At 45.2% G+C, this 24,716-nt stretch overlaps 4 protein-coding genes across 5 annotated transcripts in view; 3 read left to right on the top strand and 1 right to left on the bottom strand.

The window, feature by feature from the left end:
• Positions 1-1,143: 1,143 nt before the first annotated feature.
• cct6a (chaperonin containing TCP1, subunit 6A (zeta 1)) lies at positions 1,144-6,249 on the top strand. Its single transcript, XM_062548840.1, has 14 exons — positions 1,144-1,344; positions 1,821-1,884; positions 2,080-2,214; positions 2,301-2,474; positions 2,675-2,778; positions 2,905-3,015; positions 4,123-4,282; positions 4,506-4,588; positions 4,703-4,799; positions 4,951-5,098; positions 5,198-5,331; positions 5,512-5,614; positions 5,723-5,795; positions 5,920-6,249. The coding sequence occupies exons 1-14, from the start codon at positions 1,208-1,210 to the stop codon at positions 5,990-5,992; spliced, it is 1,596 nt and encodes a 531-aa protein (XP_062404824.1). The 5' UTR covers positions 1,144-1,207; the 3' UTR covers positions 5,993-6,249.
• A 758-nt stretch (positions 6,250-7,007) lies between these two features.
• sumf2 (sulfatase modifying factor 2) lies at positions 7,008-10,220 on the top strand. Its single transcript, XM_062536540.1, has 9 exons — positions 7,008-7,138; positions 7,314-7,458; positions 7,536-7,650; positions 7,744-7,788; positions 8,851-9,001; positions 9,112-9,167; positions 9,329-9,413; positions 9,507-9,648; positions 9,919-10,220. The coding sequence occupies exons 1-9, from the start codon at positions 7,018-7,020 to the stop codon at positions 10,019-10,021; spliced, it is 963 nt and encodes a 320-aa protein (XP_062392524.1). The 5' UTR covers positions 7,008-7,017; the 3' UTR covers positions 10,022-10,220.
• Positions 10,221-10,837: 617 nt separating this feature from the next.
• Positions 10,838-16,874, top strand: dcaf15 (DDB1 and CUL4 associated factor 15). Its single transcript, XM_062548828.1, has 13 exons — positions 10,838-10,962; positions 11,560-11,657; positions 11,744-11,876; positions 12,242-12,348; positions 12,790-12,929; positions 13,160-13,318; positions 13,442-14,005; positions 14,311-14,414; positions 14,543-14,665; positions 14,772-14,854; positions 15,072-15,176; positions 15,321-15,436; positions 16,064-16,874. The coding sequence occupies exons 1-13, from the start codon at positions 10,870-10,872 to the stop codon at positions 16,117-16,119; spliced, it is 1,881 nt and encodes a 626-aa protein (XP_062404812.1). The 5' UTR covers positions 10,838-10,869; the 3' UTR covers positions 16,120-16,874.
• A 1,026-nt stretch (positions 16,875-17,900) lies between these two features.
• The window catches only part of rfx1b (regulatory factor X, 1b (influences HLA class II expression)), a 15,792-nt gene continuing 8,976 nt past the window's right edge, over positions 17,901-24,716 (bottom strand). For both annotated transcript variants that reach the window (XM_062548810.1, XM_062548818.1), the window contains 11 exons: positions 24,372-24,491; positions 24,117-24,235; positions 23,410-23,528; positions 22,628-22,740; positions 22,343-22,494; positions 21,640-21,737; positions 20,950-21,099; positions 20,441-20,649; positions 19,919-20,072; positions 19,245-19,290; positions 17,901-19,094 (listed from right to left, as the gene is read on the bottom strand). In XM_062548810.1, the coding sequence (XP_062404794.1) occupies positions 18,970-19,094; positions 19,245-19,290; positions 19,919-20,072; positions 20,441-20,649; positions 20,950-21,099; positions 21,640-21,737; positions 22,343-22,494; positions 22,628-22,740; positions 23,410-23,528; positions 24,117-24,235; positions 24,372-24,491 (1,405 nt within the window). In that variant the 3' untranslated portion in view covers positions 17,901-18,969. The remainder of the gene's footprint in view (positions 19,095-19,244; positions 19,291-19,918; positions 20,073-20,440; positions 20,650-20,949; positions 21,100-21,639; positions 21,738-22,342; positions 22,495-22,627; positions 22,741-23,409; positions 23,529-24,116; positions 24,236-24,371; positions 24,492-24,716) is intronic.

Here is a 24,716-nt window from a genome sequence, read left to right as displayed (position 1 = left end):
TTTTACCTGCACAAGTATCTGGATGATGATCTTGGCCAAGAGGCCCATAGTAGCCAGCAGACACACACGATGAAAGGAGATCACCCATACGATAGAGTGTGTCGCCACTCTGTAGACAGCTTCTCTCCCTGCTGTCTCTCGGAGCGACGCCTTCTCTGCTGTCTTCACCTCACGACTGAAGCTGTTGGCTCTGGGGTGGCTGCCTCTGCTCCTCTTAAACACTACATCACTCTGGCCTGTGAAATGGTGCAACTCCTGCTCCTCCATGCCTGGGCCACTCCTGACGAGGCTGCGCTCCTTGGAGCAGGGCTCAACCTCTGTGGGTCTCATCAGAGTTACTTTCACTCTCTTATGAGCACTGTGGTCCTGTCTGAGCATCAGCTGCTGGGCGAATCGAGCATCATAAACAAATAAATAAAATTATGCAATTGTCAAAACAATAGAAATGTAATGTCATATTTTAGCATTTGTATTATTTTGAGTGTATTTAATGTATCAGTCAGCAGGGAACTCTCTCTCTCTCACCCTCCCTCCGTCCCTCTCATCTTTAAGGACACAGAACATTGCCATTTAGGCTACCCTTTCCAAAAGAAATGTTTCACTCGTGCAAAAAACCCCCAAATGTGGCCTACAAGCTGGTCAGTATCGTCATTGTTCATAGTTATGAAGGCTGAAAGACATAAAAATGGTTCAGTTATTTGTAATGAAGATTTTTGTTTCCACTCTACTAAAATCACAACAAAATGTAAGCAATTAAACAAAGACAAATATATCGGTATCACATCTGTTACTGATTGCTGATGCCCCTCTGAGTCTAGAAGACCCTGCTTCTCTCCGTTTATGGTCGGCTTATGGTAGCCAGAGTGGTAGCCTACTCCCCTAATCAGGCTACTACTCCCCTGTCTGGTGTGAAGTGGTGGCGCTAGTTTAGCAGTCTGGTCTGGTCTTGAGCTCATCACCACCATAGACAGTAAAAAAGGATGTCCCGTTCATAACCGAAAACACGTGCTCTACGCGCCTGCTCGGTCTGAAGGAAAATTAACAGACAAGTCCACCAGCCAATCAGAGGCATGGCATTTTGGCTTGTCAGTGTGAAGAGAGGGCGGGACTTCACGTCGAAGCAGGGAGGTTTCTAGAAGCCAAGATCTCCACCCTCTCCTAGCCAGCATCACCCGGCACGCCGTTGTTTCTCGTGTTCGGCTGCATCATGTCTGCTGTGAAAGCACTTAATCCGAAAGCTGAAGTCGCCAGGGCACAGGCAGCTCTTGCTGTCAACATCAGTGCCGCCCGGGGACTACAAGATGTGCTTAAAAGCAATTTGGGACCAAAGGGGACCATGAAAATGTAAGTTCTGTGAGCATCATGCCTACCGTCATGTCTACCGGAACCATTGTGTAGAGCGCATGCCCAACTAGCTTAACGCTAATCTCAAACTTGCGAAGACAAAAGATATTTCCTCCTCTGAACAGAAATCTTTCGGACACTGGCTTACTTAGCAGTTCAACTAGTGTTTTCGCAACCTGCTACTTCGTAATGTTAATGGATAACTTAAGTAGTCACATTTGTGTTGTCAGATAGTTAGCTTGCTAGCCTGCTAATTCTTTTGGCTACCTAGCTACCAAACGAGTTGATGTTCCCTAAACAATCCTGTAAGGGGCGTAAGTGATTGATAGCATTGAGGCTTGGGCGTTTGAAAGGTATAGATTGAAGTGTACAGAAGACATTTTTTAATAGGGTGCTGAATGTAATCTTACTACGTGTTGCAATTGTTTCGTTGTGGTGTCAATGCAAATCGCTTTCAATACCTTCTATTTTTTTAGGCTTGTATCTGGTGCAGGAGACATTAAGCTCACCAAGGATGGCAATGTTCTACTGCATGAGATGGTAAGAAATATATTTTATTATGCAATTGAATATTAAATTAGAATTATATTGTGTATAATCTTTTTGATTGAGTAGTGTTTAAATGTCTTATTTCTTACTTAAGCCATTGAAGGCCTATTCTGTCAGAAATATAACTGTTTGGCCTGCTCTGAGTGGAGATTATGTGAAATATAACAAAGGACTTTTTTCCCATAGCAAATTCAACATCCCACAGCATCCCTAATTGCAAAGGTCGCAACAGCTCAAGATGACATCACAGGTGATGGTACCACTTCCAATGTGCTTATCATTGGTGAACTCCTGAAACAGGCAGACCTTTATGTCTCCGAGGTTAGTACTCCCCTTGAGGTAAAGTGCCCCTAGATGACTTCAGCCCTGTCCAAGATTTTTCACACTTTTTGTTTGTTCCTTAACAGGGGGTCCATCCTAGAATCATTGCAGAAGGCTTTGAAACAGCTAAAGACAAGGCTCTTGAAGTTCTTGATAAGCTGAAAGTGACTAAAGAGATGGACAGAGAGACACTAATCAATGTTGCTAGAACATCCCTTCGGACAAAGGTTCATGCTGAACTTGCGGATCTTCTTACTGAGGTAACAGAACTTAAGACTACTTTTGTACATGCAGTATACAGCAATAGCGTTGCTTGGTATTAGCAACTTACCAGCAAAAAACAAGGGGAAATGTTGTGTTTGATTTGGAGATCATGATTTCTCAAAGTTGTGTCTTGGTCCTTAGTTCCTCTTCAGTTTACCTGCATTATATATTAATGTGTTTCATGTTTTGTTAACAGGCCGTGGTGGATGCAGTGCTGGCTATCCGTAAACCCAATGAGCCGATTGACCTCTACATGGTGGAGATCATGGAGATGAAGCATAAGACAGAAAGCGACACAGTGTGAGTACACCTTTTAGGTTGGTCTCCGAAATGGTGGCCTTAATTGTTCTTTTTTAACAGTGTTTTGGGTAATACTTCCTTTGTGGTGATCGTTCATTCATGTGTCTGTGTCTCCTTTCTGTTCAGATTGATCAGGGGGTTGGTGCTGGATCATGGAGCCAGGCACCCCGACATGAAGAAGAGAGTGGAAGAAGCCTTCATCCTCACTTGTAATGTGTCCTTGGAGTATGAGAAAACGTAGGTGAAGCGCCTCTGTTTCTGTTCTAGCTAGCGTGACTGGAATGTGATGTGATGTAAAATCAAATGCACAGCAACAGTACATATTCAGGATGCTAGATTTGTGTATCGGTCTTGAGGTCAATATGTAGACAAGCAATGTATTCATGAGCAAAACTGTGAATTTGGTAAGAAAAATAAGTAGTGCACAAAGTCTTTTGTGTTCTACGGCCACCACAAGTCTTGAAACATTGTCTTTCAACTTCAAGAGATTGACTTTAAAAAGATGTAACCGTTGAATGTCAAGTGTTCCTGGTGTGGATGATCGATACGTATGCATTAACAGAACCACGAGGAGTAATATTATTCTGGGTGAACCCAGACAAACCTGAGTGCATTACAAGTTGCTCTAGAGGTCTGTCTACCATTCCCATTCAAGGTGATATCCAAATCATCAAAAACCCAAGAACCAATCTTCTGCTTTGGTTACACTAGGCCAGTTTCTGTCAGCTGTGTTGTGCAAACTAAAAATGGACACCCCTGTGAAGAGTTGTGAGCAGGTGTGGTGACTCTAATGAATGGCAGATAAATTGTGCAAATGGTGCAGTGGTTATGTGAATAAGCCATCAACCTTTGTCATAGTGTGGATTTGGTGCTATTCTACCTCTTTCAAATTACCCCACTAATCATGCCTGGAATGGTATCAAAATTCTACAGTAGTACACATAAGGTCTGTGTTCATGAAAAGAGGCATCCGTACGTTTTAAGGAGTTTATTTCAATAACACTTGCCTGATGGCTTCTACTCTATGCCGTTACCGCTACATCAACGTCACATGCGTGTGTGTATGTGTGACTGAGCACTTTTAGATGATTTGCAGTCACATGCAAATCCAGTAGGTGATGTAAACCAAGCTATAGCTACAATTTTCTTAGTAAGGTGTAGATGATGTAATTTGAAGTGATTACCTTCATGTCATTCGAATGTGATCACCTTATTGCATTTGTGAAGGGGCACAGATGTTTAAATGTTCACTCTGGTTGGAGTGATTGGAGCAGTCTTCATGCGTGTTCTGATGTGTTCTGTGAGTGGAGCCATTTTAATGTGTGTCCTCTCCTGTGTCCACAGAGAGGTGAACTCTGGGTTCTTCTACAAGAGTGCCGAGGAGAGGGACAAGCTGGTCCAAGCCGAGAGGAAGTTTATTGAGGAGCGCGTTAAGAAGATCATTGCCCTCAAGGACAAAGTGTGCACAGATGCTTCCAAAAGCTTTGTGGTCATCAATCAGAAGGTACTTCAAGTCATTGTTCAGTCAGCATGCATCTGTTGAAATGATATGCAGTTAACAGTTGAGCCCATTCAGTATGTCTTTGCTGATAATTTTGTGGATTGAACACACATGTACACATGTTGTTCTCATGGGCCTCCTCAGTCTGAAAGATAACACATACTTTGCTATTTTCTGTCATGTTATGCTGCCATTGTAGTGTCTCTAACTCTTGTCTGGATTATAGGGTATTGATCCATATTCTTTGGACGCTCTGGCAAAAGAAGGAATTGTGGCTCTGCGCAGGGCAAAGAGGAGGAATATGGAAAGGTAATTGCCTCAACTTAAGTACAGTTCAGAACTTCAGAGTTGAATCAAATGTTTTTCATTTAATTTGTGAACTTTACGAAGGTGAGCATCTTTCACACATGCTTGTCTTCCTAGGCTCACCCTAGCCTGTGGTGGAATTGCCATGAACTCTGTGGATGACCTCACACCTGAATGTTTGGGTAACGCTGGTCTCGTCTACGAACACACCTTGGTCAGTTATGCAGAGTTTTCCTGCATTACATTTCTGCATAATTGTTGTTGACCTTTATCCTCTGATTTTCCTTCATATGCCTACAATAGCAGTTGTATTGCCCATACATGCATCTGATGTGGTGTTTGCTTTTGTTCTCCATGACTGACAGGGGGAGGAGAAATACACCTTCATTGAGGACTGCAGCAACCCCCTCTCAGTGACGCTTCTGATCAAAGGCCCCAACAAGCACACCCTCACTCAGATCAAAGACGCCGTGCGCGACGGCCTGCGGGCGGTCAAGAACGCCATCGAAGACGGTACGTGTGCATGTGACTCCCCCGTTGGCATTTAGGCGTCTGCAGTGTTGCGATGTGTCCACATGTCTGAGCCCGCTGTGTGCCCCATGTGTTCTGTAGGCAGCGTGGTGCCAGGGGCCGGGGCGTTCGAGGTGGTGGTGGCCGACGCTCTGGTGCAGCACAAGCGGGGAGTGAAGGGCAGAGCCCAGCTCGGAGTGCAGGCCTTCGCCGACGCTTTGTTAGTCATTCCAAAGGTATGTGTGGGTCACTTGATCTTAGCATAGTGTGAATGGCCCAACTCTAGCCCATGATCATTCTGTTCTGATGACCATCTTGCTGGAGTCTTTTTTTTTCTGTTTCAGTTTTTGCTTTGAATAAAGGAAGGCCATTGTTAGTCTAATCCAAGTGCATTCAAAACACTGTTCTGTTCTCAGGTATTGGCTCAGAACTCCGGCTACGACCCACAGGAGACTCTGGTCAAGTTACAGACTGAAAACAAAGAATCTGGGGAGATTGTTGGGGTAGACTTGAACACAGGTATGACCATGTTCCTTTAATTTGTATGTTTCCTCTATAATGAAATGATGTGTACTTAATTACCTTTAGGGTGAAATGGTTTTGAACCATGTGCTCTTCCATGTTTAGGTGAGCCTATGGTTCCTGCAGTGACGGGTATTTGGGATAACTACAGTGTCAAGAAACAGCTCCTTCATTCATGGTAAGAGACACATTTTTTCAAAGGACACTCCTGTTCACCTCATCTTTATCTAGAAAATCTGGCTGGCTATTGAAAATGCATTAAAGAAATATTTTGTTCTAATCAATTTGTATCTCCCACACAGTACGGTCATTGCCAGCAACATTCTGTTGGTGGATGAGATCATGAGGGCTGGCATGTCCTCGCTCAAGGGTTGATGAAGTTCTTCAAGATGATGGCTGATATCACCAGGACATCTAGAGGGTTGATGAGCAGTGTCACCATCCTGGAAGGCTTGCACGAAGACCTCCAACTGTCAGGCACACCACTAAGGCTTTTGTTGATTCATAGAAGATGTTTTGCCCCATTTGAGTCCTCGCTCCCTAAATAGTATGCTCCTCAAGTCCGATTGTTCAGATTGTTGATGGTCTTCATCGTCAGACTTTATTTGTACTCATTAAACTGTTTTGGCTGATCTGTGTGTCCTTGTTTGATTTCCTATCTGTGAGATAATATTGGTTCAGAACCTCAGAGGTGTAATGTTGGAATATTCATTTGTGACCAGACAAGATCACACTTGCCATTATTGAGACATTCTGCACTGAAGTGTTTCAGTATTGGAGGTTGAGGTGCAAACTGAAGCCAGAAACTTGTCTAGCATTCTGAAGAGAAGTGTGCTCCCATCTTAGCCTGGCTATCACCAGACCAAGCTCAATCTTTTGAGATTGAGCATTAGTCTGGGGAGTCAGCGCTGTATTTCTACTGCACAAGAGGTGTGATCAGTGGGCATAGTTAAAATGACTGTATGCCTGGATAAGTCCTTCAACCAATCAGACCAACGATCCGGGTGCGCCTGATGGGTAACCCAGTTTGTGCTTGGTTCAGCAAAAGTGGAACTGAAGCAGGATATGTAAATGTGCAGGTGTCCAGCCTGAGCTGCCAATCATGGGCAGATCAGGCTGGGTTTATCTAATCTACTCCATAGACTGTAAAAGGTCTACTCCCATCCTTGTTTCCTATTAACCTTGTATGATATTAGTGCCACTGTCAAAACAATTTCAGATAAAATATATCTTATAGATGTGTTGTAAAAAAACTCTTTGCCAAAGATTCTGTCATTGTAATTCAATTATTATAGTATTCCTCAGTATCACCAAATTTTGAGCATGTAGCGACCACCAGCACTAGCCGCAGCCTCCAGCCCATTTGGTGGCAGTATAGTCACCAGGAGCAGATTGAGTGCATGAAGTCGAGGAAGCGTTTTGAGGAAGCCAAGTTTTTAAATGACTTCTCATTTGCACGTATTACAATGAGATTGGAAAATATTATATTTCTGTCACTGTGTGCTGTGTCCTTTTCACAAGGTAGGGTTCAAAAGCTATCTATCTGTTTTAAAGCTTTTTTGATTTGTCCAGAATATCTCAGTGTCTGACTGAGACGTTTAGCTTACCCCACGTTAAAGATACATTGAGAAAGCATCCGTGCAACAGACAAAGAAAAGTGTAAATATGCAAACACGGATATGATTTACGTCTACAGATGATAGCATGGTACACATACATGGCGGTAGTTTCCAAATGGGAACCAATGCGGCTGATGGACGAGATGGAGAGTCGCCTGTCAAAAGTGTGACAGTGAAATCTTTTAAACTGGATGCATATCCAGTCACCAACTCTGATTTTAGGTAGGCAACGTACCATTGATCAATTCAGCAAGCATGTGTTAATACAATTAAGGTAATTAATTATCTGTCTACTACAGGAAATTCATCAAGGAACAAAAGTACAAAACCGAGGCAGAGACTTTTGGATGGAGTTTTGTGTTTCAGGATTTTGTGTCAGTGGAGATGAAGGACAAAGTCACGCAGAAAATAGAGGTTAGTAGAAGACAGCAATGCTGTGCTAGAGAAAAAAAATCATTGGCTTTTTGAATATTTTAATTAAATCTCAAATCTCTGTATTTTGAACAGTCAGCACCTTGGTGGATACCTCTAGAGAAGGTGTTTTGGAGACAGGTATGTCTATCGTAACACTTTGTGTTGGTAATCTTCAATTGTTTGGTTTGCGGTTAATGCCAACATCTTTTGCTAGTGCAGTGTCCATTCAAACATGCTATTCCTGTAGAAAACCTGTAGCCCAAATACATGCCCGCAGGTAGCCCTGCTTTAAAAAAAAGGATGATGGGGGAAAAACATAATTCCAGCAATACATTCAATAATGGGTACAGAATATTATATTACAATATAATAAATGTACAGTGAGCAGAATTGAAGCATGGCTGCATGTTACATTTTTTTACAGATCAAAATGACAGAAGCCCAACAGCTGTTTTGAGGCAAGGCTATATGGTTTAACCTATTGAATAACTTCATGATGGAGAAAACAAACCATTTTGTGGAATGATGCATCAACACATGAAATTTGCATCGATGTGATTCTCTGGTAGCCTATAGTGACATCCGACTCTGTCTGCCACTCGTGGTCTGTAGCTGGCCACTGCGTGTTGTTGCAAAATCCACAGAACCATTTTATGCAAGCAAACCGTCTAGAGGGGGTTTTTATTGTTGAGGTCAGACATGAAAATGATCCACACTCGCTTAACTTTTTCCCCGTGCAGCCTCCATTCAGTTCTGCCAAAGCCTCGCTTTCATCCTCTCTGATAGTCTACAGTGCTTTGTGAGAGGGGGGCTACAGTAGAGTGATCAAAGCCAATGTGTGCTTCTTCGATTATATTTAATGACATTGTTTACATTTCTTATCCAAACAACGTCAAACTGCACTTACTCGTGCCCGCAGCAAGACACCTGCAAAGTGTTATTGTGATTCAATCGGATGATTTGAAGAGATATGTGAACAGACAGACTGTAATTTATAGATAGATGTCTAGGGGTCCAAACAATGAAACTGCTGGATCCCTAATGTCTGTTGTCTAAGTCTTGTTCTTTTTCTTCCTGAAAATAGCTAAACTACAGTAGCAGTACATTTCCACTGTTTTGAGTGAAAGAGCACCATTTATTGATCTGTTTTTCTGTTCAAGTGTTGCACATACCATTGTTTGATGCTACACCATGTTTCAGCCAGCTGGGCCAGGCTCTGGCATTAAAGAGAGATTGGACCACCCAGTGGTGCAGGTGAGCTGGAATGATGCCCAAGCCTATTGCAAATGGAGGAAGAAGCGACTGCCTACTGAGGAGGAGTGGGAGTTTGCTGCTCGCGGGGGTCTAGATGGTGAGTAAAGCTTTATTTGTCCAGTGGTTTGCGCAGGTGACCATCACCTCTGGGACAGACCCCTTGTTTAAGTATGTTCCCAGTGACGTGGTTGTCGCTCTCTTTTCCAGGGAGGGCCTACCCATGGGGCAATAAATTCATGCTCAATCGGACCAACCTATGGCAGGTGAGTATTTCAGATGAGATCTAGATTCTCTCAGTTAAATCTGAGATCCAGATTTTCAGAGCTAGTCAAGCAGAAAGGTTTGGACATGAAGTGGCACATGTGGTAATTGTGTACTGCACAGTGTTTTGGATGAGTGAAAGAAGGTATGATGTGTTCCTCAGGGGGCATTTCCAGATGGAGATTCAGCTGAAGATGGTTACCATGGCATTTCACCCGTCAATGCATTCATCCCCCAGAATAGCTATGGTAATCCCTGATCAGAATAATAATTACATTTGCTTTGTTCTGATGTTTATCTTTCTGTTAGCAAGTTTATGCAATTCTGTGTCTCTCATCAAGGACTTTATGATATGTTCGGGAATGCGTGGGAATGGACAGCCACTCGTTTTCCTGGAGCTCAGATTATGTACGTTTTGCGTGGGGCGTCTTGGATTGACACAGTCGATGGATCAGCCAATCACAAGGCTCGGGTGACAACTAGGTAATTGCTCACTTTCTGTCCTCTGAAGGGTTGATTTAAGAGGGATTAAGAAGGGTTTATTCTATAACGCCAGTTTCACCCTACAAAACGTGATTGAAGTCTGTGTACACATTTTTAGGATTACAAGTAATGCTGAATGAGCATAGAATTCATTCAGTTTGGACTGTACACATGAACAGATTGAGTAAAATTGTATTAATCAGAGAAATGAACATAAGCTATGCCTTTTCAATTTTGCACCTGTTTAAAGTATTACAATTTCATTTTCAGAATGGGTAACACTCCAGATTCTGCCTCTGACAACTTAAGTTTCCGATGTGCTGCCGCTGATTCACCACAAAAGAATAAGAAGAAGTCAAAGTCTGAGCTATAAATGTTAGGAGACATATGGACAGAGCCAGTTCTCTCCTGTGGAGATTTGCATTGTGACCTAACCTTCTCTAATTTCTGAATTTCTAAAATGTTAGTATTTTCATTTTTGAAATGTATTGTTTTCTTCCTGGTATGACGTTTTTATGTGTATAATGTACTAACCATGATTTATTATTGATTAAAGTATTTTGTATGCAGTATATTTGTAGTAGTCCTGATAGTACTTTACAGGTGCTGCCCTTTCATTCTTATCACTTTCCAGTTCTACATAAGAGAGACAAAACACTCCAATATTATTTTACAAACCTATAGTGTGATTTTTAAAAAGATGTGTAGCGACTCAAAAAGAATTGTGGGCATTCAGAGGAAGTTGCAAAAACATTCATTGGATGTTGATACCATAGATGAATGAAGACCCAGTGAAACAACAGTAGAACATCAGGAATAGATTGTTTTAATTTTACAATGGTACATCAAGGGAGAGATACGCATGGATTCACATAAAGATCAACAAGCTGCTCAAACTAGACATGCAAATTGGCTGGGTTTAATTCTTCCCAGGTTGACTGGAGATCACAGTTAAAATCATGGAAGTTATAGGGCTACTTTGTTCATGTTCTCCAACGTCAGTTCAATATATTTATTTTGTAAGTAGGCCCACTGCTAAATAGTATCACAATTTCAGCAACACTGTATGGACGGCTAGGACTAAAAAGCGACGATATTTACTTTATCCAATCAACATTCTAGAGGAGCGCGATGATCCAATCAGTGTGGGAAGTGGGTTGGACTTGAGTCAGGAGGAGGGTGTCTGCTTCAGTGAGGCTGCAGGTTTTCTGAGGGGCGAAAATGGCGCCCAGCTCGAAATCAGGAAAACACGATAACAAACAAAAACAGAGAAAACAAGACTCTCACGTCGTTAAACTGCTCAACCGTGGAAAGGTAATACATATCTGAACCAAATGCTTCCGTACTGTTAACCGCCATATGTGTACCAGTAATGAAGAAAGCAGTATGTTATCAATGAGATGACACTAACATTAGCTAGCTAACATCAACAAACAAGACACAGAATTTAACTTTAGTAATGCTGTGTGTTTCCATTGCCATTTGTATGCCTAAATCAACGCAGATCGTGCAATCGCTTCTACTGGTCAAAAGAGCGGAAACACTCATTATCTTTATTTGTGGATTTAGTTGGTAATTGTAACGTATACAATGTTGCTAGTTTGGCAATCGCGAGAGCTTAACTTGTGGAAGCCATCTGCAAAGTAGTAGCAGTAATTAACGTAAATTAGGTAGCTGCTAGCCACACACACAGATTTGATTTGGCCGATGAGCCATCTGGTCATAAACAATACACATGCAGCCTATTCAACCATTTTTACGTTAATTTCTGTTAATAACGTTTGATGACGTGAGGTAAGCTACAGTAAAGGTTACGTTCGTTCAGTTCACCGGTGATAGTGAAGCTAATGATTCCATGCTAATGATAATTTGTTGTCTGACAGTTTAACCTCTATCCTCTATCTAACTCAGCTGTCAGGTCAGCTGTCGCAGCGATGGTTCTTGAAACGTCGTCCGCGTGTACGTGTTCCCTTGAAGACTATAGTCAGTGAGGCAACCTTACGAGCAGGGTAAGTCTGTCTGAGTGAAGGTTTTGACTTTGCCCTTGAGAAAGCTCAATGACCACCCAGTCACCTTATTCCCTGTCTACCTACAGGCACATCTTTTTGGGCTTTACAAAATGTGGACGCTATGTGTTGTCTTATACCCGTGACTATGGTGAAGCGGACGACACATACACATACCACCTATATTGGTGGGAGTTCAACCTGCACAAGAGTCTTAAGCAGGTACAGTACAGCTCCCTTCTGACTGCTCCACCCACATCCACCATTCATGTTTTGGTTTTTGTGTTGGCCCTCCTCCTCTCTACCACTCATCCAGCTGTCATGCCAAGGACAGGAACAGGATGTCTAGTGATAACATCCGTCATTAAATAACATAAATATTCCCATGCCGTAGCAAGACAGGTATGAGGGTATTCATGGGGTTCATCAGGTTGCTTTCAACAGGTGTATTAATCAGGCACCATGCAGTCTGCATTCATAATCTAGGTGCTTGATTGTATACACCTGTGGAAAGGGACCTGATGAAACCCATGAATTGAGGCTTGTGGACTCCCACTAGCTTACCATTGTGCTCTTCCTCCTCCTAGGTGCATCGTATCCGCCTGTTTGCTGATGAAACCATCTACAGTGACCTGTACCTTGCCGTGTGTGAGTGGCACAACGCCAAATCAAAGATCGTCATCTTTGGCTTCAAGTAAGATCTAGTGATGTAGCTTTGGGGTACTTGTGTGTGAGTGGATAATTTTATCTTTGTGTGTGTATTCCTGTGTACTTGTGTGGTCCTGATAGTGTGTGTGTCCCTGTTGTGTGTGTGCGGATATGTGTGAACATTTTGTGTGTATTCCTGTGTACTTGTGTGGTCCTGATAGTGTGTGTGTCCCTGTTGTGTGTGTGCGGATATGTGTGAACATTTTGTGTGTATTCCTGTGTACTTGTGTGGTCCTGATAGTGTGTGTGTCCCTGTTGTGTGTGTGCGGATATGTGTGAACATTTTGTGTGTATTCCTGTGTACTTGTGTGGTCCTGATAGTGTGTGTGTCCCTGTTGTGTGTGTGCGGATATGTGTGAACATTTTGTGTGTATTCCTGTGTACTTGTGTGGTCCTGATAGTGTGTGTGTCCCTGTTGTGTGTGCAGTATGTGCAGCTCCAGCTCCGCCCTGCTGAACATGGTGATGAGTGATGACAACAACAGGGACATCTACATCACCATCATCTCCATGCCAGCTGCTAGGCCCGGCATAGAGTGCAAGTCCTCCCCATCTACAGCTGCCATGGGTAAAGGTCCCCACACACACGCACACACGCGCACACACACGCATACACACAAACACACATATGGATACAGCTTTACACTGTACAGGATCACTGCACATATACAGCACATCAAATGGCTGTAAATCACTTTTGCATCACTCAGTTCTCAGGGATGTGTAGTGCTCTCCCTCCTCTGGAGCTCTTCCCTTGACTCGTGTTTATTGCCTGTTTCCATGGTCACCTGTGTGTAGGAGCTGAGCCCCTGGAGCCTGGCTTTGTGCTGAACGCACGCTACCAGGTGGTCCATCCGTTCCCCACCTTCCAGCCGGCCCTGCAGCTCAAGAAGGAGCAGGTGATCCTGCTCAACACCAGCTACTTCCTGGTGGCCTGTGCCATCTCTCTGTGCCAAGGTACCGTACTGGGTAGACACTACTGGCCTTTTTAGTTGGTGCTTTACTCAACTCCACCACATCCATCATATCAGGGTTAGCATGTGCGCACGCTTATGTAACTCTGTCTGCCCCTCTGTCCAGGAGAGCAACTGGGTGAGAAGGAGCAGGTTCTGTACAGGAGGAGACCCAGCGTGTCGGTGCTCGGTTCTCGTGCCGCTGTGCCACCGTCCACCCCGACTCCCCAGGGGTCACCCGAGAGGGTCCAGGAGCCCAGCCGGCCCTCCTCCACCACGCTCTCACCCAGCCAATCCCAGGCTGCCATCAGGGCGCGGGAGTTCGCGGCGGACATTTTCCGGAGGGCCCAGGCCGGCAGCGGCGACAGGGCGAGGCCGCCCAAGAGAGAGGGCGACGACCGAGAGAAGAGCCGAGAGGAGACCAAGACGGAGCGGAGAGCCGATCTGAGTCAGCGGGCTCGGACTGACGGAGAGACGGAGCAGACCGCCGAGTCCGAGGACGAGCGGCAGGGCGGCGTGCAGCCTCAGCAGCCCTCCGGCGGGAAGCAGAACTCCTGCGCCAAGACGGAGCCCCGAGAGGAGGCGGTGGAGCCGCCCTCACCCCAGGCAGCGCCCACCGAGCCCGGCTACGTCAACTACACCCGCCTCAAGTACTGGCTGCAGCAGCAGGGCACCATGCAGCAGGACGGAGGTGAGAGAGCTGGCCTGTCGCTCAGGGGAAGTCACTGCTCAAAATGTGCTCCTCCCCTGAACTCAATAGTTTACTGCTGCTCAGAGACCATTAGACAAGGGAGCCTGGCACACGTTAACAGTCCTGGTTTCTGTACAACATTAACTTCATTAATTTCCACCTATTCATCTCTCTCTCTATATATATATATATCTCCTCTATCTATCTATCTATCTATCTATCTATCTATCTATCTATCTATCTATCTATCTATCTATCTATCTGTCTATCTATCTCATCTATCTCTCTCCGTTCTCGTGAGGTAGAAGGGGAGGGAGAAGACCAGGATGATAAAGTCCAGCTTCCCTTCACTGTGTCAGACCTGAACGGCAACACTCTGCAGCCGGTGACGGGACCATGTAACGGACAGGTAGGATGAGAGTGCACTGCCTACGACACCTGGGAGAGCACCCTAGATTCTGAACAGCTCTAGTAGTGTGTGTGTGATGAATGCTCCATACGAGGGCGTGGCCTTATATAAGTGTGTGCTCCTTCCAGTGTGTGTGTGTGGAGCAGCTCACGCTGGACTTTGAGTATGTGATCAATGAAGTGATCCGCAACGATGCCGAGTGGGCCTCCAGGTTCTGCTCCTTCAGTGATTACGATGTGGTCATCCTCGAGGTAACTGGGTTTTCTCATCTACCCACTTTCTGAAACACATAGCAACAAGTGGAGTTTGCATTGTCATAGTGATGTGACGATTATTCCTCTGCTTCCATGGAAACAGATGTGCCCAGAAACAAACATTGTGGTTATCAACATCGGACTGGTGCTGCTCGCTTTTCCCTCCTCAGAGGAGAAGCTCTTAAGGTAGACTACTACCTGGGCATTTGATCTACTGTCTTAGATTACACATGTATGTTTTAAATGGACATGATTGAGAGAATTAAATGAATGTTCTTTTATATATAGCAGTATAACTTTAAAGTAATAGATGAATAGCCATTTCCAGCAGCATAAGTGTAGTATAGGAGACTACAGGGATGTGTTGAGTGTGTTCACGTGGCTCATGTGTGCGTCTCCACAGGCCTGAGTCGTTCCACACCAGCCTGAAGGTGAGCTGGGACCTCAACACTGGCGTGTGCTGCACCGTGGGGGTGGGCGAGCTCAAGGAGATGAAGGGCCAGACCAGGTGAGGGGCTCTCTGCCGACCTGTGCACCTCCACCTGTGTGTGAGGCCATGCTCTCGGTCGAGACGGCGTCCGACTCACACTCCCTCCCTCCCTCTCTCTCTCTCTCTCTCTCTCTCTCTCTCTCTCTCTCTCCCTCTCTGTAGCGGCAGCGTGTGGAGCGGCTACCGCAAGTCCTGTGTGGACACGGTGATGAGGTGGCTGGTGCCAGAGAGCAGCTCACGCCACATCAACCGCATGACCAACGAGGCGCTGCACAAAGGTACCCTGCACACACACTGGAACCCACACACAGGAACCCACACACTTTGTTTATCTTGCACATTATTTTGACTAGCAAGAAAAAGTAAACATCATGACCAGAGTGTTTTGTCCGGGAGCCAGTTTTCTGCCTGATCCAAAACACGTTAATACATCTTTCAGCCTTGTTCAGTTTGTTTGTATTTGTTCTGGGATTAATCCCTGATGATTATTGGACTACAAAGGCATCACCTTATCCTGGGAATACCCATACGACCTTTCGGCTTCTTGGGATTTTCTCAGCAGGTCTGTCTGACCAAAAGGCCATTGAAGCCCATTTCCAATGTCCCTAAGACATGGGCACGCAAATACAATCACTTATCCGGCATGGACTGAGTAAACAACTGCTTTTAAAACCTTTATTTACTAGATTGCTACGCTTTTGAAACGATTTGGTAAGAGTTGTAGCAATGAAGTTTAATTTCAATGCCAGTTACGCCCCAGAAGTTACGCCGGACCCAATCCTACTGTACAGTTGTGATGGTCCAGGTGTTCTCAGGCTGGCATCACCTCTGTCTGTGGTTCTATCTCAAGATGCACAGCTGCTCTCCATGATGTGACCCCTGCTGACCTCTCGTCTCTTGTGCAGGTATGCCTTTACAGGTGCTGGCTGACAGTGATGGAGGCACGTGGATCACCCGCTGATACGGCGCCAGGAAGGGACATATATGGAACACTACTCCAAACTGAGAAACGCAACTGGCAAGCGTTTCCCACAGCGTGTGTGGATGCCCAAGGGCAAAACATCACTGACTCTCGACACACACACACACTGGCGTTCCACGCGTCAATATGCAGGTGACCGTACCCTGCCAGGCATCTTGTGATGGGCGCTGCCCATCTTCTTACTTGTACTGGGGCATCGCTTCAGATTGTTTTGCACCAGCGTTAGAACATTATATTCTTTACGTTTACAGGAAGGACATGTATGTGCTCATGTCTGATGGACAAATGTCATTCCTCTTGATTTTCCACGTTGTTGTCATGGTCTGTAATGGTCTTTCTGGTCTGTAAACATACGTCAATGTGTCTGTTTTCTGGCACCTGGTTTCAGTACTGCCTCTGCGCTCTCCGTCTGATGGGTTCGGACAGGACCGTTAGAACACTCTCAGATCTCAGATCAGAAACGTGCTGCTGAATCTCAGGGCTTCATTCAGAGGCTCCAGAGCCTGTTTCAGTATGTGGGAGAGCTTAGTGAACAAACATGCAGAGACTGGACTAATGCATGTCATTTGTGGCTTTGCGGCCAGCAGAGAACCTAATAATTTTGTAGATTAAATATAATATGTAGTATATGAGTTAGGATGCCACATTACAATACTCGAAAGGAAGTATTGGACATTTTATTGTTGATGTCTAATGTACTCTGATTTTATATTAACAGCTAAATAAAATAAGGAAAAATACTGGGATTGACTTCAGTTTCTGTTTGGAATGACTAGTGACAGTAATGAAGCACAACTAACAAACTAACAAGTCCCATTAAACCATTTCTGGAGTACTAGAGCTGTTTGCCATCAAGTGAAATTTCCCCCAAGTCTAGCTAGAGGACACCTTCATTATTCTGTTTTAGTTTTACTCTCCAACACTTGTTTTTACAATTATGCGTTTAGTCCATACAGTACAACTCAAACACACGAGTCCACACACGTTTTTGAGTCCCTTAAACATCCTTAACAAATGTAATTTGTTTAGATTTTCAATGCAATGAACATTCAAGAGACAAATAGAAACAAACCACAAGGACTTTAGTTATAAATTCAATTTTTTTTCCAGTTCTTTAAAGCAATCTTTTAGTTCATTTTACAGTTAACGCTACATCTGTAATAAAACATCCAAATTTGCTACAGGTATAGTTCAAGTAAGGCCATGACGGTATGAACAGTACAATATATATGGTTACTGCAATATATCTCTTAACAAAGTCACAATTGACAAGTGATGCCGTTTGTAAAGAGGAAATAACATTTAAACAATTCATCTCCAAGTTTTACCCTATATAAATACACACAACTTTACCAAAAGTTTCTTTTTTAAATCTTTGCAAGGGATCTTCCCTGCCAGATGTAGGTTTCTGAACCCCTTGGTTACACTGCACTTACTAAGCTCTATCAGTGATAAAGGTAGATGCTCTCTTTGCTGGTCTAGATTGTCATGAACTAGGACATACAGTATGCAGTCATGGCAGACACACGTGTTATCTGTAGACTTTTTGGAGGCTGCAAGAAACAAGATATGAAACATGAAAATGAGCCAATGATAATGATGGATGAGGAGAAATAGTTGACTGCCTCATATTCCTCCCCCTCCCCTAAGAGTCTGAACTCAATTCTCCAAATATTGGAAAGATATCTGGAAGGCATCAATCCAACTATTCTGTTTGGCTCTGAACACTCACTCAGTTGTAAAATATTTTGGCAAAATGATTGGTTTATAAATTGTGTTTATTTGTGTAGCAATATTTTCAAACGAAACATACAATCTCTGCTGGCCAAGTAGAGAACACAAAGAAATGTTCACTGAAAATAGAAATAAAAACAAAACGCAAAGAATCTGCGAAAAAGCAAAAAATCGCTAACTGTAGGCCTACTGATGGCAGTGGCACTGGATCAGAACTGAATGATATGTCACATCAATACAGAAGGGACTCTTAAGTCCAAACTCCACAAACACATCAAACAATAAAGGGAACCAGACTGGTATAGGCCCAGTTTCAATCACATGCTTGGCACTCTAGATGCTGACATGGTAGATTATAGAGGAACCTATACGTTCGCTCTTGTGAAGTCACTCATCATCTCGTAATCTGATGACCTCCTAACTGGTTTCAGGCAGAGTAGGGTTTGATAAGGCAGAAGTGGGGGATTAGTTGATGAGGGTTGGGAATGCAGTGGTATACAAGGCAAACGATGGTGTGAGGCTCTGTCACAGTGAGCGGAGGTGAGGAACAGGGCACATTACAGAGATCACAGGGGAGGGAAGGGTCTGTCCATCTGTAGCTCACTCACTCACTCACTCACTCACTCTCCTCGCGCTCTCCTTTCTAGTTGCTACACATAAGCACATTACCATCCTTAGAGTGGCGCTCTGCCCCACAATTTCATTACACAGGCACACACCTTCCAAACATCCATGTCCTCTATCTAACTGTTCAGAAAAATAAATAACAAATGTGCAAAGAATGCATAGGATTAAGGGGGGGTAGTATGGCACACAACATTGAAAAGGCATAGGTGCAGGGTATGGATGTTCTTGGGTGAGAGAAGTAGGCATAGTAAGAGGTCATTGCAGATGAGCAGAGAGAACACAGATGATAGAGGCAAATGAACAAGCTTTCCATTCCACGCACACTTGTCTGCACAGTGAGGTTGACTGCTTATGGACACACAAACCTGGCAGGGCTGGGAGTTCACCAGTCACCCCAGTAGTGGTGGACGACTCAGTGAATGTGTCCATCGGTTTGTCTCTGTGTGTGTGTGTGTGTGTGCGTGTTTATCAGAGCACACTGGAGTCGGTGCGGGCCAGTTTGGCGGGCGGCTCAAGAGCCAGACTGGAGTCAGCGGCGTGAGCAGTGAGCTCCTGACACTCTTCATCACTCTCATCTTCCTCCTCCTCTTCCTCTGTAGTCCAAAAACACACACATGTCATGAGGGCAGTGCACAATACAATACAATACAATACAATACAATACAATACAATACAATACAATACATCACTTGCAGGACACAGGGAATAGACAAAACTGAGTAAAGGACAGATGGGCCATCTACCTTTATCTGGGTCCAGTGTGCTAAGACTGCGGCTCAGAGTTGAAAACTGTGGACGGGAGAGAGAAAGGTCATCAGTATTCAGCCTGAGCACCTGGCCATCAACACTTTAAACACACACACTTTTACCAGCTGTTCCTCAACACAGACCATTTGCTGCTCATATAGACCATTTCAAGAGAGTTTCATTATTATATCAGTTATTCCCACAAGGTTTCCGTTTTAACATTCCGTATGTTATCTTAATGTAGCGGAAGTAGTTTGGGAACAAAATGTAACGTTCAAGCATTGTTTTTGTTTTTCTTGTTGAAAGGGTCCACAATGGGGCTTTTCCATTGCATGGTGGTATCAGCTCAGCTCGACTCAACTCAACTCTACTCTTCTGGATTTTGGTACAAATACCCCGACAAGCTAGCTGATTGCCATAGCAACGCTGAAGAAAACAACTGCAATGTCATTAATGTCACCTTTTGGTACCGGCTCAAAAATACCAAAAATAGTACCAGCTATCAGGTACCAGTTTTTTGCTAATGGAAAACCAAAAAAAGCGAGTAGAGTCCAGTTGAGTTGAGTTGATACCAGTTGGACACAGTTGTGTACGCTGATACTTTGGAACTCTACGAGGGAGTATGTGGTGGTGGAGTTGATGTGTGAGTGTGATAGGCGTGACTGCATACCTCTCCCATGACGGCGATAGGGGTCTCTCCCTTGGCCTGGGCCACCCTGTGCTCGATCAGATAGTACATGTACTCGTCATACAGCAGCCGGATCAGGTGGAAGGAGCCGAAGCTGGCCGCGCTGCGCAGGGTGAGGTCACGGATCACCATGGAGCTGGGAGAACACGGGCACATGAAAGGGAAAACATACTTATTGTTGTTTAAATGCTCCCCTAACAACTTGGAAAAACACCGACAGTCTACAGCTGATGAGAAGATAGTCACAACGCAACAACACGTCAACACAAACAGGCCACAGGTTTAAAGCTGTGTGTGTGTGAGTCTTTATCTGAGATATGCTCTATACAAACACCAGCTATTTTAAGATCATAAAAATTACAATGGTCTACAGTTTTTGGTGCTTGTAAATTGTTGTAAAACGTTAACTGCTACCCTGTTGTCAAATGTTACCTGCTACCGAGCACTGTTCCATGAATAATGCCAATGACACACACGTACACATGCGCACACAAAACAACTCACCTGTAGAAAGACCACTTCAGCAGGAACTGCTTGGCAGCTTTAGGGAAGGCGGGGCTGGACTGGTAGGGCTTTAGGACCTGGGAGACCACGCCGTCCAGCCAGGCGGCCCACTGCTCCAGGGAGTTCTGCTGCTGCAGCGTGAGCTTGAAGTCCTGCTCCAGACGCTGCACCACGCCGTCCTCACAGCGACACACCCACGACGCCTGCTCCTGAGAGAGGGACACGCACACACGCACATGGTTGGTCAGCTGTGGTACAAGCGGCTGCAGTGTCCATACCACTTTCAGGTCCAAAAACCCATGGGGACCCGAGTACAAATCTAACCCGTGGTCATTTCCTGATCCCACCCCATCTCTTACCCTCTCCCACTCACTTCCTGTCTCTCTTCACTGTCCTATCTCAATCTTATTTTTTTAATCTACAAAAATGTTTTTTTTGGCAGCAGAGAGACGGAGAAGATCAGACAAAAAGCACCAAGAGCAGGTGTGTGTGTGTGCTGCGGACACTACCTGCACGTTGGCGAAGTCCACGCGGTTGAGGTCGGAGAGCATCTGGTTGATCTGCGTGGTGTTCTGCAGGACGGCGCGGGCCGCCTGGGCCAGGTGGTTGAGGGAGGTGTACCTGCGCAGCGTCTGAGCGAACGCACCTACACACGTCACCTGGAGGCACAGTGAGCAGTCAGACAGGTGTCAGGTGCGCCACCTCATCTGGAAACATTTGCCCTCACGTGCCCCTTTCCTTTGCCAAGCAGAGAGGGCATATAGTCCTCACAAACTCTACCAACACAAACTTCCCACTCTAAATGTCAAATTCCATGACTATTCCCTGACTTTCCCTAGTAAAAAACCTGCATTTTCAAGACTTACTATATAATGAATGGCACAATATACGGACCAATGATTTCAGAGCAGCCGCGTAGGATTCATAAATCTTTTACTTGTTTAGAGCGGGAGATGAGTAAATGGGTACTGAATAAATAAATGTGGGCCTCTCCAGCAAGCAGTAAAGCTAATAACCAGATATACACACATTCTGCGTGGAATCAAAACAAACACAATCCCCTGATATTTCCATGACTTTCCATGTCTGCAATAGATTTTCCAAAATCCCATGATATTCCAGAAACATGACCCGTGAGAACCCTACAAACAAATGTGTCCCAGAAGGTTAAGCAGTGAGAGAGGTCATGAGTGCCGGACCTTGATGCGGACCATCTCCTCTGGGATGTTCATCATGGCACTGGTCAGCCAGCTCTCCACACTTTTGCCAAAGTTACGGATGGCTTGAGTTAAGGCACCTGAGAGGAGAGAGGAGTTAGCCCGGACCACATCAGCACACTTACTGGACACAGCCTGGGTGAACCGGGGCGTCATTCTAAGTGTGGGTATTAAAGGCCGGCGCCCACCATACACGTACGTGGCGCACCGCGACAAGAAAAAAATTAGAACTCCATTATTCTTAAAGAGGAACTATGCAGGATTGGCGATTTCATCTCTGGTTTCGGTTTCGTTTTTCGTTTTCGCTCTTTTTATGCTTGCATTTTCTCTGCAGAGCTTCCCCGACAGCTTTAGCGTGTATATTTATACATGTATAGGCTATATTTAAATATATAAATTGCAAGCGTGGTTCTTCGTCTCAGACTTCCAGATGCAAACAAGGAGCGATCGTCTCCTGCATAGGGTCTCTTTAACGGAGCAAAGCCCACTGGAAACGTCTGCCGCGCAGCAGCCGCACAGGGATGTTCTAAAATCCTGCGTGTCAAGCTCACACCGCTGAACGCTGTGTCTGGTGGGCGCCGGCCTTAAAGCCCAGCGCGTGTGTAAAAACTCCTCTGTGTGTAGAGGAGCCCGCGTGGCGTGGCGTGGCGTGGCGTGGCGGTGTGTGGTGTGTGGTGTGACTCACTGGGGATGGGGCGCAGCACGTCGGGGATGAGCACCTCCACCAGACTCTGGTACAGGATGTTGTCACAGTCTCGGCTCCAGTTCAGCACAGGCTCATATTTACACAGCAGCACCAGGGCCGACTTGGGCAGACGCTTCTCTGACTCCTCATTACTACACACACACACACACACACACACACACACACACACACACACACACACACATACACATTTATATTCAGACACCGTAGTGCAAGACCCCTGCTCAGCTGATGTGGAGGATGGTCATGAGTGGCGGTACTCACACACTGGCAGCATCGCTGGCCTCGCTGGTCTGGCTCTCGTTGAACCTCCAGAAGCTCTTCCACAGAGTCTCCACCAGGGGGAACTGCAGGTTCACCATCACGTCCAGGATGGCCTGCACAGGAGCAGGGCACACATCACCACACACACACACACACACACACACTCACCACACCTCATGAACCTCAGCCCAGAGCCATGGCCAATGTGTCCATATCATCAGCTCATAGAGCATTCATAAACAAGTCTGTCTACACTATTTACATGCAATTGAAAATATGCCACCTTGGTGTGGGGGTCGCTCACACCAAGAATGATGACTATAACGCTAACTATAAACAAATATCGCTCTCGTTAATATGAAAGACGACGTTCACACAGAAACTATGATGATAACGACATGAAGAACGATATCGGTGAGCGATTTTGGGAACGATAAAAAGCTAAAAGCCAATCAGACCCCATCACATGTTAGCCATCACATTCATTGGCACGAGGAGAGACTTTTCTAATCGTTGGTCAGTGTCAAAGTGGTCAATTGCGATGGTTATAGTTATCGTTATTGTTATCTCTCTTGGTGTGAATGCCCATGAACAATTGGAAATAACACAGACGGTCTCTCAAAACTAGAGCTGTTGTTTGGCGCCCTCTCACTGCTCTGATATGTTGGGGAGACGGCACAGCAGCTGTGCTCTTGTTGTTCAGCCATCGTGCCAGTGCACCTCTGACCTCTGACGTGCCGGAGTCTTTCTGAGGAGTAGGAGGGACTTCCTGCACAACTCACCTCGCAGTGCTCGCGGTACAGCTGCTGATAGGCTGCGATGTTCTCCACGGAGATCCCATTGGCCAGCACTTTGGCCTGAAGCTCAATGACGGGGAAGTCTGGCAGCGTTCTGGTGGCATCTGTTAAAGGAGATGATTAAGATGGTTAAACGCCTGATGTCCCCGAGTGTGAGTGTGTTTTCTTCTGCAGATGTTAGGTGTGTGTTTTATCATGCAGGTGTTGAGTGTGTTTTCTTCTGCAGATGTGTTAGGTGTGTGTTTTCTCCTGCAGGTGTGGTGTGTGTGTATTTCTCTTGCAGGTGTTCAGTGTGTGTATTCTCCTGCAGATGTTGAGTGTGTGTATTCTCCTGCAGGTGTTGAGCGTGTGTTTTCTCCTGCAGGTGTTAGGTGTGTGTTTTCTCCTGCAGGTGTGTTAAGTGTGTGTTTTCTACTGCAGGTGTTCAGTGTGTGTTTTCTCCTGCAGGTGTTCAGTGTATGTATTCTCCTGCAGGTGTTGAGTGTGTGTATTCTCCTGCAGGTGTTCAGTGTGTGTATTCTCCTGCAGGTGTTGAGTGTGTGTATTCTCCTGCAGGTGTTGTGTGTGTGTGTTTTCTCCTGCAGGCGTTGAGTGTGTGGTTTTCTCTTGCAGGTGTTGCGTGTGTGTGTGTTTTCTCCTGCAGGTGTTGAGTGTGTGTTTTCTCCTGCAGGTGTTGGGTGTGTGGTTCTCACCCAGGAACTGCTGGTACTGCTGCACCTGTGCGCTGATGTCAGACAGACCCCCACCCTGCTGCTGGCCCCCCAGAGACATGCCGTTGGTCATCCCCTCCACCTTCTGCACCGGCTTTATCCTGCACAGCACACGCCTCGTGTCAGCCATATTGGACCAGCCATAGTCACAGCCCCATAGAGGTCAACACCACGTTTCAATATTGCACGTTACAAACACACACCGATAAACTCTGGACCCTCATCTTATCCACTCACCTTTGTTTGTGGCTAAAGGGCTGCTGTCGCATTGCCAGGTGCTGTTGGTCTTCTATCAAGCGGAGTAGAGGGGAGCCAGCCTTGATCCGAAGGCCATAGTAGTGGTACTTTGAGTTCCCTCTGAAATAACACACACACACACACACACACACACACACTATGATGCATGTGGACAACACTCTTCAGTTGAACATACTACATACTGAGTGTAACTTTCATGGCTACTTCCTAGCTCCATGTCTTTAATGGACAAATAACCCTATTTGTTGAAAGGGTGTGCACGTGTTGACTGAATAAAAGAGTGATCATTGCATATTGTCAGAGGATTAGAATTCTAAGTTGCTG

This window comes from Sardina pilchardus, chromosome 1 (assembly GCF_963854185.1).
Source record: "Sardina pilchardus chromosome 1, fSarPil1.1, whole genome shotgun sequence".
NCBI lineage: Eukaryota > Metazoa > Chordata > Actinopteri > Clupeiformes > Clupeidae > Sardina > Sardina pilchardus.
Note: the sequence above shows the minus strand (reverse complement) of the source record. Positions and strands in the feature narration are given on the sequence as shown.

Coding starts and splice junctions, on each gene's coding strand:
- cct6a (XM_062548840.1), top strand. CDS start 1,208: ATGTCTGCTGTGAAAGCACTTAATCCGAAAGCTGAAGTCGCCAGGGCA. Junction 2,779..2,904: donor AAGACAGAAAGCGACACAGT/GTGAGTACACCT, acceptor CTTTCTGTTCAG/ATTGATCAGGGGGTTGGTGC. Junction 5,615..5,722: donor TGGGGTAGACTTGAACACAG/GTATGACCATGT, acceptor TTCCATGTTTAG/GTGAGCCTATGGTTCCTGCA.
- sumf2 (XM_062536540.1), top strand. CDS start 7,018: ATGAAGTCGAGGAAGCGTTTTGAGGAAGCCAAGTTTTTAAATGACTTC. Junction 7,789..8,850: donor AGAAGGTGTTTTGGAGACAG/GTATGTCTATCG, acceptor ACCATGTTTCAG/CCAGCTGGGCCAGGCTCTGG. Junction 9,002..9,111: donor TGCTCGCGGGGGTCTAGATG/GTGAGTAAAGCT, acceptor TCTCTTTTCCAG/GGAGGGCCTACCCATGGGGC.
- dcaf15 (XM_062548828.1), top strand. CDS start 10,870: ATGGCGCCCAGCTCGAAATCAGGAAAACACGATAACAAACAAAAACAG. Junction 10,963..11,559: donor AACTGCTCAACCGTGGAAAG/GTAATACATATC, acceptor TATCTAACTCAG/CTGTCAGGTCAGCTGTCGCA. Junction 11,658..11,743: donor GAGGCAACCTTACGAGCAGG/GTAAGTCTGTCT, acceptor GTCTACCTACAG/GCACATCTTTTTGGGCTTTA.